The sequence below is a fragment of the Oncorhynchus gorbuscha genome, linkage group LG14 (genome assembly GCF_021184085.1).
Source record: "Oncorhynchus gorbuscha isolate QuinsamMale2020 ecotype Even-year linkage group LG14, OgorEven_v1.0, whole genome shotgun sequence".
NCBI classification, from domain to species: domain Eukaryota; kingdom Metazoa; phylum Chordata; class Actinopteri; order Salmoniformes; family Salmonidae; genus Oncorhynchus; species Oncorhynchus gorbuscha.
In genome coordinates, this window is record NC_060186.1 from 18,503,491 (window position 1) to 18,518,695 (window position 15,205).

Genomic DNA, 15,205 nt, shown 5'->3' on the forward strand with positions numbered 1-15,205 from the left:
GCACTGAGTGGATACTAGAACAATAGCACTGAGTGGATACTGCACCAATAGCACTGAGTGGATACTAGAACAATAGCACTGAGTGGATACTAGAACAATAGCACTGAGTGGATACTAGAACAATAGCACTGAGTGGATACTAGAACAATAGCACTGAGTGGATACTAGAACAATAGCACTGAGTGGATACTAGAACAATAGCACTGAGTGGATACTAGAACAATAGCACTGAATGGATACTAGAACAATAGCACTGAGTGGATACTAGAACAATAGCACTGAATGGATACTAGAACAATAGCACTGAGTGGATACTAGAACAATAGCACTGAATGGATACTAGAACAATAGCACTGAGTGGATACTACTAGAACAATAGCACTGAATGGATACTAGAACAATAGCACTGAATGGATACTAGAACAATAGCACTGAGTGGATACTAGAACAATAGCACTGAGTGGATACTGCAACAATAGCACTGAGTGGATACTAGAACAATAGCACTGAGTGGATACTAGAACAATAGCACTGAGTGGATACTAGAACAATAGCACTGAATGGATACTAGAACAATAGCACTGAATGGATACTAGAACAATAGCACTGAGTGGATACTAGAACAATAGCACTGAGTGGATACTGCACCAATAGCACTGAGTGGATACTAGAACAATAGCACTGAGTGGATACTAGAACAATAGCACTGAGTGGATACTGCACCAATAGCACTGAATGGATACTAGAACAATAGCACTGAGTGGATACTAGAACAATAGCACTGAGTGGATACTAGAACAATAGCACTGAGTGGATACTAGAACAATAGCACTGAATGGATACTAGAACAATAGCACTGAGTGGATACTAGAACAATAGCACTGAATGGATACTAGAACAATAGCACTGAGTGGATACTAGAACAATAGCACTGAGTGGATACTAGAACAATAGCACTGAGTGGATACTAGAACAATAGCACTGAGTGGATACTAGAACAATAGCACTGAGTGGATACTAGAACAATAGCACTGAATGGATACTAGAACAATAGCACTGAATGGATACTAGAACAATAGCACTGAGTGGATACTAGAACAATAGCACTGAATGAATACTAGAACAATAGCACTGAGTGGATACTAGAACAATAGCACTGAGTGGATACTAGAACAATAGCACTGAGTGGATACTAGAACAATAGCACTGAATGGATACTAGAACAATAGCACTGAGTGGATACTAGAACAATAGCACTGAGTGGATACTAGAACAATAGCACTGAGTGGATACTAGAACAATAGCACTGAGTGGATACTAGAACAATAGCACTGAGTGGATACTAGAACAATAGCACTGAGTGGATACTAGAACAATAGCACTGAATGGATACTAGAACAATAGCACTGAGTGGATACTAGAACAATAGCACTGAATGGATACTAGAACAATAGCACTGAATGGATACTAGAACAATAGCACTGAGTGGATACTAGAACAATAGCACTGAATGGATACTAGAACAATAGCACTGAGTGGATACTAGAACAATAGCACTGAATGGATACTAGAACAATAGCACTGAGTGGATACTAGAACAATAGCACTGAATGGATACTAGAACAATAGCACTGAGTGGATACTAGAACAATAGCACTGAGTGGATACTGCACCAATAGCACTGAGTGGATACTAGAACAATAGCACTGAGTGGATACTAGCACCAATAGCACAATAGCACAATAGCACTGAATGGATACTAGAACAATAGCACTGAATGGATACTAGAACAATAGCACTGAGTGGATACTAGAACAATAGCACTGAGTGGATACTAGAACAATAGCACTGAATGGATACTAGAACAATAGCACTGAATGGATACTAGAACAATAGCACTGAATGGATACTAGAACAATAGCACTGAGTGGATACTAGAACAATAGCACTGAGTGGATACTAGAACAATAGCACTGAATGGATACTAGAACAATAGCACTGAGTGGATACTAGAACAATAGCACTGAATGGATACTAGAACAATAGCACTGAGTGGATACTAGAACAATAGCACTGAGTGGATACTAGAACAATAGCACTGAGTGGATACTAGAACAATAGCACTGAGTGGATACTAGAACAATAGCACTGAGTGGATACTAGAACAATAGCACTGAGTGGATACTGAACAATAGCACTATGGATACTAGAACAATAGCACTGAGTGGATACTAGAACAATAGCACTGAGTGGATACTAGAACAATAGCACTGAGTGGATACTAGAACAATAGCACTGAATGAATACTAGAACAATAGCACTGAGTGGATACTAGAACAATAGCACTGAGTGGATACTAGAACAATAGCACAATAGCACTGGATACTAGAACAATAGCACTGAGTGGATACTAGAACAATAGCACTGAGTGGATACTAGAACAATAGCACTGAGTGGATACTAGAACAATAGCACTGAATGGATACTAGAACAATAGCACTGAGTGGATACTAGAACAATAGCACTGAGTGGATACTAGAACAATAGCACTGAGTGGATACTAGAACAATAGCACTGAGTGGATACTAGAACAATAGCACTGAGTGGATACTAGAACAATAGCACTGAGTGGATACTAGAACAATAGCACTGAGTGGATACTAGAACAATAGCACTGAGTGGATACTGACCAATAGCACTGAGTGGATACTAGAACAATAGCACTGAGTGGATACTAGAACAATAGCACTGAGTGGATACTAGAACAATAGCACTGAGTGGATACTAGAACAATAGCACTGAGTGGATACTAGAACAATAGCACTGAGTGGATACTAGAACAATAGCACTGAGTGGATACTAGAACAATAGCACTGAGTGGATACTAGAACAATAGCACTGAGTGGATACTAGAACAATAGCACTGAGTGGATACTGCACCAATAGCACTGAGTGGATACTAGAACAATAGCACTGAGTGGATACTAGAACAATAGCACTGAGTGGATACTAGAACAATAGCACTGAGTGGATACTAGAACAATAGCACTGAGTGGATACTAGAACAATAGCACTGAGTGGATACTAGAACAATAGCACTGAGTGGATACTGCAGAACAATAGCACTGAGTGGATACTAGAACAATAGCACTGAGTGGATACTAGAACAATAGCACTGAGTGGATACTAGAACAATAGCACTGAGTGGATACTAGAACAATAGCACTGAGTGGATACTAGAACAATAGCACTGAGTGGATACTAGAACAATAGCACTGAGTGGATACTAGAGCAATAGCACTGAGTGGGTACTAGAACAATAGCACTGAGTGGGTACTAGAGCAATAGCACTGAGTGGGTACTAGAGCAATAGCACTGAGTGGATACTGCACCAATAGCACTGAGTGGGAACAATACTGAGATACTAGAACAATAGCACTGAGTGGATACTGCACCAATAGCACTGAATGAATACTAGAACAATAGCACTGAGTGGATACTAGAACAATAGCACTGAGTGGATACTAGAACAATAGCACTGAATGAATACTAGAACAATAGCACTGAGTGGATACTAGAACAATAGCACTGAATGAATACTAGAACAATAGCACTGAATGGATACTAGAACAATAGCACTGAGTGGATACTAGAACAATAGCACTGAGTGGATACTAGAACAATAGCACTGAGTGGATACTAGAACAATAGCACTGAGTGGATACTAGAACAATAGCACTGAATGAATACTAGAACAATAGCACTGAGTGGATACTAGAACAATAGCACTGAGTGGATACTAGAACAATAGCACTGAATGAATACTAGAACAATAGCACTGAGTGGATACTGCACCAATAGCACTGAGTGGATACTAGAACAATAGCACTGAGTGGATACTAGAACAATAGCACTGAGTGGATACTAGAACAATAGCACTGAGTGGATACTAGAACAATAGCACTGAGTGGATACTAGAACAATAGCACTGAGTGGATACTAGAACAATAGCACTGAGTGGATACTAGAACAATAGCACTGAGTGGATACTAGAACAATAGCACTGAGTGGATACTAGAACAATAGCACTGAGTGGATACTAGAACAATAGCACTGAGTGGATACTGCACCAATAGCACTGAGTGGATACTAGAACAATAGCACTGAGTGGATACTGCACCAATAGCACTGAATGAATACTAGAACAATAGCACTGAGTGGATACTAGAACAATAGCACTGAGTGGATACTAGAACAATAGCACTGAATGAATACTAGAACAATAGCACTGAGTGGATACTAGAACAATAGCACTGAATGGATACTAGAACAATAGCACTGAGTGGATACTAGAACAATAGCACTGAATGGATACTAGAACAATAGCACTGAGTGGATACTAGAACAATAGCACTGAATGAATACTAGAACAATAGCACTGAGTGGATACTAGAACAATAGCACTGAATGAATACTAGAACAATAGCACTGAGTGGATACTAGAACAATAGCACTGAGTGGATACTAGAACAATAGCACTGAATGAATACTAGAACAATAGCACTGAGTGGATACTAGAACAATAGCACTGAATGAATACTAGAACAATAGCACTGAGTGGATACTAGAACAATAGCACTGAGTGGATACTAGAACAATAGCACTGAGTGGATACTAGAACAATAGCACTGAGTGGATACTAGAACAATAGCACTGAGTGGATACTAGAACAATAGCACTGAATGGATACTAGAACAATAGCACTGAGTGGATACTAGAACAATAGCACTGAATGAATACTAGAACAATAGCACTGAGTGGATACTAGAACAATAGCACTGAATGGATACTAGAACAATAGCACTGAGTGGATACTAGAACAATAGCACTGAATGAATACTAGAACAATAGCACTGAGTGGATACTAGAACAATAGCACTGAATGAATACTAGAACAATAGCACTGAGTGGATACTAGAACAATAGCACTGAGTGGATACTAGAACAATAGCACTGAGTGGATATAGAACAATAGCACTGAATGGATACTAGAACAATAGCACTGAGTGGATACTAGAACAATAGCACTGAGTGGATACTAGAACAATAGCACTGAGTGGATACTAGAACAATAGCACTGAGTGGATACTAGAACAATAGCACTGAGTGGATACTAGAACAATAGCACTGAATGGATACTAGAACAATAGCACTGAGTGGATACTAGAACAATAGCACTGAGTGGATACTAGAACAATAGCACTGAGTGGATACTAGAACAATAGCACTGAATGGATACTAGAACAATAGCACTGAATGGATACTAGAACAATAGCACTGAATGGATACTAGAACAATAGCACTGAGTGGATACTAGAACAATAGCACTGAGTGGATACTAGAACAATAGCACTGAGTGGATACTAGAACAATAGCACTGAGTGGATACTGCACCAATAGCACTGAATGGATACTGCACCAATAGCACTGAATGGATACTAGAACAATAGCACTGAGTGGATACTAGAACAATAGCACTGAATGGATACTAGAACAATAGCACTGAGTGGATACTAGAACAATAGCACTGAATGGATACTAGAACAATAGCACTGAGTGGATACTAGAACAATAGCACTGAATGGATACTAGAACAATAGCACTGAGTGGATACTAGAACAATAGCACTGAGTGGATACTAGAACAATAGCACTGAGTGGATACTAGAACAATAGCACTGAATGGATACTAGAACAATAGCACTGAGTGGATACTAGAACAATAGCACTGAGTGGATACTAGAACAATAGCACTGAGTGGATACTAGAACAATAGCACTGAATGGATACTAGAACAATAGCACTGAGTGGATACTAGAACAATAGCACTGAGTGGATACTAGAACAATAGCACTGAGTGGATACTAGAACAATAGCACTGAATGGATACTGAACTAGAACAATAGCACTGAATGGATACTAGAACAATAGCACTGAGTGGATACTAGAACAATAGCACTGAGTGGATACTAGAACAATAGCACTGAGTGGATACTAGAACAATAGCACTGAGTGGATACTAGAACAATAGCACTGAATGGATACTAGAACAATAGCACTGAATGGATACTAGAACAATAGCACTGAGTGGATACTAGAACAATAGCACTGAGTGGATACTAGAACAATAGCACTGAATGGATACTAGAACAATAGCACTGAGTGGATACTAGAACAATAGCACTGAATGGATACTAGAACAATAGCACTGAATGGATACTAGAACAATAGCACTGAGTGGATACTGCACCAATAGCACTGAATGAATACTAGAACAATAGCACTGAGTGGATACTAGAACAATAGTGGATACTGAACAATGCACTGATACTAGAACAATAGCACTGAGTGGATACTAGAACAATAGCACTGAATGGATACTAGAACAATAGCACTGAGTGGATACTGCATCAATAGCACTGAATGAATACTAGAACAATAGCACTGAATGGATACTAGAACAATAGCACTGAGTGGATACTAGAACAATAGCACTGAGTGGATACTAGAACAATAGCACTGAGTGGATACTAGAACAATAGCACTGAGTGGATACTAGAACAATAGCACTGAGTGGATACTAGAACAATAGCACTGAGTGGATACTGCATCAATAGCACTGAGTGGATACTAGAACAATAGCACTGAATGGATACTAGAACAATAGCACTGAGTGGATACTAGCAACAATAGCACTGAGTGGATACTAGCACTGAGTGGATAGAACAATAGCACTGAGTGGATACTAGAACAATAGCACTGAGTGGATACTAGAACAATAGCACTGAGTGGATACTAGAACAATAGCACTGAGTGGATACTAGAACAATAGCACTGAGTGGATACTAGAACAATAGCACTGAGTGGATACTAGAACAATAGCACTGAGTGGATACTAGAACAATAGCACTGAGTGGATACTAGAACAATAGCACTGGAGTGGATACTGCACCAATAGCACTGAGTGGATACTAGAACAATAGCACTGAATGGATACTAGAACAATAGCACTGAGTGGATACTGCACCAATAGCACTGAGTGGATACTAGAACAATAGCACTGAGTGGATACTAGAACAATAGCACTGAGTGGATACTAACAAACAATGGAGCACTGAGTGGATACTAGAACAATAGCACTGAGTGGATACTAGAACAATAGCACTGAGTGGATACTAGAACAATAGCACTGAGTGGATACTAGAACAATAGCACTGAGTGGATACTAGAACAATAGCACTGAGTGGATACTAGAACAATAGCACTGAGTGGATACTGCACCAATAGCACTGAGTGGATACTAGAACAATAGCACTGAGTGGATACTAGAACAATAGCACTGAGTGGATACTAGAACAATAGCACTGAGTGGATACTGAACAATAGCACTGAGTGGATACTAGAACAATAGCACTGAGTGGATACTAGAACAATAGCACTGAGTGGATACTAGAACAATAGCACTGAGTGGATACTAGCACTGAGTGGAACAATAGCACTGAGTGGATACTGCACCAATAGCTGAGTGGATACTGAACAATAGTGGATACTAGAACAATAGCACTGAGTGGATACTAGAACAATAGCACTGAGTGGATACTAGAACAATAGCACTGAGTGGATACTAGAACAATAGCACTGAGTGGATACTAGAACAATAGCACTGAGTGGATACTAGAACAATAGCACTGAGTGGATACTGCACCAATAGCACTGAGTGGATACTAGAACAATAGCACTGAGTGGATACTAGAACAATAGCACTGAGTGGATACTAGAACAATAGCACTGAGTGGATACTAGAACAATAGCACTGAGTGGATACTAGAACAATAGCACTGAGTGGATACTAGACTAGAACAATAGCACTGAGTGGATACTAGAACAATAGCACTGAGTGGATACTAGAACAATAGCACTGAGTGGATACTAGAACAATAGCACTGAGTGGATACTAGAACAATAGCACTGAGTGGATACTAGAACAATAGCACTGAGTGGATACTGCACCAATAGCACTGAGTGGATACTAGAACAATAGCACTGAGTGGATACTAGAACAATAGCACTGAGTGGATACTAGAACAATAGCACTGAGTGGATACTAGAACAATAGCACTGAGTGGATACTAGAACAATAGCACTGAGTGGATACTAGAACAATAGCACTGAGTGGATACTAGAACAATAGCACTGAGTGGATACTAGAACAATAGCACTGAGTGGATACTAGAACAATAGCACTGAGTGGATACTAGAACAATAGCACTGAGTGGATACTGAACAATAGCACTGAGTGGATACTAGAACAATAGCACTGAGTGGATACTAGAACAATAGCACTGAGTGGATACTAGAACAATAGCACTGAGTGGATACTAGAACAATAGCACTGAGTGGATACTAGAACAATAGCACTGAGTGGATACTAGAACAATAGCACTGAGTGGATACTAGAACAATAGCACTGAATGGATACTAGAACAATAGCACTGAGTGGATACTGCATCAATAGCACTGAATGAATACTAGAACAATAGCACTGAATGAATACTAGAACAATAGCACTGAATGAATACTAGAACAATAGCACTGAATGGATACTAGAACAATAGCACTGAGTGGATACTAGAACAATAGCACTGAGTGGATACTAGAACAATAGCACTGAGTGGATACTAGAACAATAGCACTGAGTGGATACTGCATCAATAGCACTGAGTGGATACTAGAACAATAGCACTGAATGGATACTAGAACAATAGCACTGAGTGGATACTGCATCAATAGCACTGAGTGGATACTAGAACAATAGCACTGAATGGATACTAGAACAATAGCACTGAGTGGATACTAGAACAATAGCACTGAGTGGATACTAGAACAATAGCACTGAGTGGATACTAGAACAATAGCACTGAGTGGATACTAGAACAATAGCACTGAGTGGATACTGCACCAATAGCACTGAGTGGATACTAGAACAATAGCACTGAATGGATACTAGAACAATAGCACTGAGTGGATACTGCACCAATAGCACTGAGTGGATACTAGAACAATAGCACTGAATGGATACTAGAACAATAGCACTGAGTGGATACTAGAACAATAGCACTGAGTGGATACTAGAACAATAGCACTGAGTGGATACTAGAACAATAGCACTGAGTGGATACTAGAACAATAGCACTGAGTGGATACTAGAACAATAGCACTGAGTGGATACTAGAACAATAGCACTGAGTGGATACTAGAACAATAGCACTGAGTGGATACTAGAACAATAGCACTGAGTGGATACTAGAACAATAGCACTGAGTGGATACTAGAACAATAGCACTGAGTGGATACTAGAACAATAGCACTGAGTGGATACTAGAACAATAGCACTGAGTGGATACTAGAACAATAGCACTGAGTGGATACTAGAACAATAGCACTGAGTGGATACTAGAACAATAGCACTGAGTGGATACTAGAACAATAGCACTGAGTGGATACTAGAACAATAGCACTGAGTGGATACTAGAACAATAGCACTGAGTGGATACTAGAACAATAGCACTGAGTGGATACTAGAACAATAGCACTGAGTGGATACTAGAACAATAGCACTGAGTGGATACTAGAACAATAGCACTGAGTGGATACTAGAACAATAGCACTGAGTGGATACTAGAACAATAGCACTGAGTGGATACTAGAACAATAGCACTGAGTGGATACTAGAACAATAGCACTGAGTGGATACTAGAACAATAGCACTGAGTGGATACTAGAACAATAGCACTGAGTGGATACTAGAACAATAGCACTGAGTGGATACTGCACTAGAACAATAGCACTGAGTGGATACTAGAACAATAGCACTGAGTGGATACTAGAACAATAGCACTGAGTGGATACTAGAACAATAGCACTGAGTGGATACTAGAACAATAGCACTGAGTGGATACTAGAACAATAGCACTGAGTGGATACTAGAACAATAGCACTGAGTGGATACTAGAACAATAGCACTGAGTGGATACTAGAACAATAGCACTGAGTGGATACTGCACCAATAGCACTGAGTGGATACTAGAACAATAGCACTGAGTGGATACTAGAACAATAGCACTGAGTGGATACTAGAACAATAGCACTGAGTGGATACTAGAACAATAGCACTGAGTGGATACTAGAACAATAGCACTGAGTGGATACTAGAACAATAGCACTGAGTGGATACTAGAACAATAGCACTGAGTGGATACTAGAACAATAGCACTGAGTGGATACTAGAACAATAGCACTGAGTGGATACTAGAACAATAGCACTGAGTGGATACTAGAACAATAGCACTGAGTGGATACTAGAACAATAGCACTGAGTGGATACTAGAACAATAGCACTGAGTGGATACTAGAACAATAGCACTGAGTGGATACTAGAACAATAGCACTGAGTGGATACTAGAGCAATAGCACTGAGTGGGTACTAGAGCAATAGCACTGATTGGATACTGCACCAATAGCACTGAATAGATACTTGAACAATACTACTGAATACTAGTTTTCAACATGAACTCAACATGATAAAGTTCCCTCAGCATCCCAGTATGATGGACCATCCCTCAAAATCTAATATATTTCTCCCTGTGTCTAAGCAGGACTGTGGCCTGGTGGTGCAACCAGATCAGCCCTGTGGTTTGGAGCCCCTTCCTGGGCCACTCTCTCCAGGCGAGCCCCATTCCCCAAAGCGGCCCTGCACCTCCGGGGATGTACCAGGTCTGTTTCCTCCCTAAAGATATCACTTCACATTGTTTTCATAGATAACATTTCATACATAGCTGAAAGGCTTTATGAATTACTGTCAAAAAAATAATCGCTCCTCAGAAATGTTCTACTTAGAAATAATTCTCATGGCTTTGAAATGTACTGCACACATGCCCAGATGTCCATATGAAACCCTGCTGTGTGTGTATCTGTGCAAGGCCGATTTAAGTGGCCAACACACTCTGCCCTTTGATTTAAGTGCAAAGGGTCAGAGGTTAAACTCAGCTATTAAAACCCAATATCCTACCCTGCAGGGCAGATAATAAATGTCAGCAGGGAGAGCAATGTGAAGTGTGTGGAGAATTATAACTTGCACAATGTGAAGTGTGTGTGGAGAATTATAACTTGCCCAATGTGAAGTGTGTGTGGAGAATTATAACTTGCACAATGTGAAGTGTGTGTGGAGAATTATAACTTGCACAATGTGAAGTGTGTGTGGAGAATTATAACTTGCACAATGTGAAGTGTGTGTGGAGAATTATAACTTGCACAATGTGAAGTGTGTGTGGAGAATTAGAACTTGCACAATGTGAAGTGTGTGTGGAGAATTATAAATTGCACAATGTGAAGTGTGTGTGGAGAATTATAACTTGCACAATGTGAAGTGTGTGTGGAGAATTATAACTTGCACAATGTGAAGTGTGTGTGGAGAATTATAACTTGCACAATGTGAAGTGTGTGTGGAGAATTCTAACTTGCACAATGTGAAGTGTGTGTGGAGAATTATAACTTGCACAATGTGAAGTGTGTGTGGAGAATTATAAATTGCACAATGTGAAATGTGTGTGGAGAATTATAACTTGCACAATGTGAAGTGTGTGTGGAGAATTATAACTTGCACAATGTAAAGCTTTGCGGGTGAGACATCTGTCTATGTTTTTCTCTCCCCAGGTCGTTGGGTGGTTCCTTGTCTCAGCTGTGCCGACAACCGGACCTGTGACTGGAGAGAGGTTGCCTGGCAACCCGAGGGCTGTTACCACCCCTTGCTGGACCTCCCCCAGCTGCAGGACTGCATGATGTATAGGAAGGTAAGCCCTAATGCAGGGGAAGGCAACTCAATTCATCAGTGGGGTGATTTTTGTCGAAGTGGATGGTCGTGGGGCCGGAACATAATTATAATTATTTTTATTCTGCACATTAACCACAGCTAAGTCCAAAAATAGATTTTATACGAAAATAACAATCATGTCATACCTTGTTTACACTGAGACACAATCACATACTCAACATGCACAAAAGTACAACACTCCATGGCCTAAGTCTAAGATCACCATGCGCAACGACAAGCGTCGACTGGAGTGGTGTAAAGCTCGCCGCCATTCGACTCTGGAGCAGTGAAAACTTGTTCTCGGTTCTCGCTACAGGGTACGATGACATTTTAGACCATTCTGTGATTCCAACATTGTGGCAACAATTTGGAGAAGGCCCTTTCCTGTTTCAGCATAACAATGCCCCCATGCACAAAACTAGGTTCATACAGAATGGTTTGTCCGAATCGGTGTCAAAGAACTTGACTGGCCTGCACAGAACCCTGTCCTCAACCCCATCGAACACCTTTGGAATGAATTGGAACGCCGACTGCGAGCCAGGCGTAATCGCCAAACATCAGTGCCCAACCTCACTAATGCTCTCGTGGCTGAATGGAAGCGAGTTCCCGCAGCAATGTTCCAACATCTAGTGGAAAACCTTCCCAGAAGAGTGGAGGCTGTTATAGCAGCAAAGGGGGACCAAGTCCATATTAATACCCATGATTTTGGAATGAGATGTTTTGACAAGCAGTGTATGTCCAAAGTCCATGACCTGAGTTCAGGCACTGCTCTCATGTTCCTAGCTAGCTCTCTACTCAGGTTACTGTCCCACAATCTACTAACAGTACAGATTAGAAATGAGCTTGTTCCGCAAAAGAGGGGGGTAGTTGGAGCAGGTTAGCAGTGGGCCCTAACTGGGTGCTAACTAGGCGCTAACAAGGCCTTCCAGCTGAGTCATAAAAGACGACACATGGATCCAGACAGACAGCAGCGCTGACAGATTCAGTGAGAGTGATAATATTTTCCACATGCATAAGACTTGTGCACACACACACACACACACACACACACACACACACACACACACACACACACACACACACACACACACACACACACACACACACACACACACACACACACACACACACACACACACACACACACACAGACACACACACACAGACACACAGACACACAGAGACACACACACACAGACACACAGACACACAGAGACACACACACACACACACACACACACACACACACACACACACACACACACACACACACACACACACACACACACACACACACACACACACACACACACACACACACACACACACACACACACACAATTTCTATGTGTGTGAGAGATATTGCACAGGGGATAACAGAATGATATGGAAGCCAGCTGTATTGGTCAGGCACTTCAGCGTATGCTTGGTCAGCACTGGGTGTGAGAAAGGTGTTGGCCGATGTGTGTTAAGACTACGCTAACCAGCATGCATCTGGTCTAACGATGGAGCAGAGATGATCATGTAAGGATAACAAGACAGGCAGTGTCTAGCATGTTTCCCTCGTGAGTTCATTTGAGGGCTGAGCCATCCCTCAAACATCTCTGTTTTCTTTTTCTCTCTCCCTCTCTCCGTCTCATTGAAGCCAGGTGGAGAGGGTAGATGAGGTAGGCTATGGTATGATGCCTCTGAGGTGAGAGAGTGGGGTTTATGTGACGCTGTATGAATAGGTCTGTAAACCCAGCAGGGGTTGGCAGAGCTGAGAAGCAGTATAATGTATAAACTAAAGTCTTAGCCTTTGCCTCATATACTCCAGCAATGCTAATGGGAGGGCATGTAGTTCGCTGCACTGGTGTCACAGTACGGAGCGGCCCTCAGGGACGTAAAGCCGTTAAATCAACCCAGGAAATATATCAAGTATAATAGGTACATACACATACACCTTAGAGGAGTGGTATTCAAAGTTTTTCAGAGGAGACCCCATTTTGTTCGCCAGAATTTCTGGGGGACCCCATTTTTTCTCATGAATTTATTTGCAATCCCACCCCAAATCTAATGACACAACCTTAAAATCAGTCAATTTAGATTTTTACATCAACAAATAACCTTCAATTCATTGCATGTTCATATTTTATCAAAATGGAAAGAAACCAAAACAAGCTTTCACAAAGATGATATGTTGGCCACCTCTCACTCTAAACTATAGTCCATCTGTTTTGGCTCTGTTCTGTGTTTGAAACATTTACGCAATAAAATTGTATCTTTCAAATTATCTATCTCAAAAATGTTTGTGTATTGCCCCATACAATAATCTGTACTTTTAATTTTTGTACCTAAAAAAACAAACATTTTGTCCCACTGCAGTTTGCGACCCCTACTTTGAATACCAATGCCTTAGAGCCACAGAAGGCATTTACAGTCCTAGGGCTTTCTATAGGCTTGGTCAAATCTCTCTAGGGAATGTGGATAGTGGTTTAGCTGTCTCTGGTGAATGTGGCTAGTGGTTTGTGAAAGAGTTGCCAGTTACTTCCAGGTCAGAGGTCAGTGTGAACGTGTGATTGAAGTTGGACTTTAGCCACTTTAGCTCACATTGCAGCTAATTCTAATAAAGCCTCTCAACTTCCTGTCCTCACCTACCCAGTCTACCCCTTACTTTAATATGGATCTGTATCAATAGTGATGCATGAGGTACGAGTTACGTCAGTTTGCTCCAGATGTCGTGTTTGTTACGTTTCTCTGGACTTCCCCATTTTCTCATCAACAGATTTGAACAATCAAGAAGCTTTTCACAAAGATGAGATGTTTGCCACCTCTCACTCTGAACTACAGTCCATCTGTTTTTGGCTCTGTTCTGTGTTTGAAAAGGCTCTTTCACACACTCTGATTGGCTTAGCTGGAAACTGGACTTGGACACTGTCATATCACTTTTGATTTGTCATATTGTGTTCTGTGGATTTGTCGTAATAGAAGCATCCCACTGGGCACGGATGTCAATTCAACATTGAAATGACGTGGAAACAGCGCTGATTCAACGAGTGTGTGTCTAGTGGGATTTGCCTTTCATGTGTTCACATTTTGGCGATGTTGCAGTTATAAAGGTCAGCCGTTGTATTATTTAAGTACATGCCAGTCAACTACAGTGAAATCATTTTGAAGTGCAAAATTCAATGAAAACTGGGCCATATTCATTAGGCAGCAAACCAAAGAAATGGGCTGAAACAGGGAGGGCCTAAATGAACTTCTCCAATAAGAAATTTCAATTTTCGTTCTCTGCTCC

The 15,205-nt window shown here is 40.8% G+C and overlaps 1 protein-coding gene across 2 annotated transcripts in view; it reads left to right on the forward strand.

Moving 5' to 3' along the window:
• LOC123994589 (cadherin-like and PC-esterase domain-containing protein 1) overlaps positions 1-15,205 on the forward strand; it is a 99,330-nt gene that overhangs the window by 79,460 nt on the left and 4,665 nt on the right. Inside the window, exons 15-16 of one of the 2 annotated variants that reach the window (XM_046297366.1) lie at positions 10,712-10,832; positions 11,772-11,908. In XM_046297366.1, coding sequence (XP_046153322.1) covers positions 10,712-10,832; positions 11,772-11,908 — 258 coding nt within the window. The remainder of the gene's footprint in view (positions 1-10,711; positions 10,833-11,771; positions 11,909-15,205) is intronic. The other variant, XM_046297367.1, reaches the window with a different exon arrangement.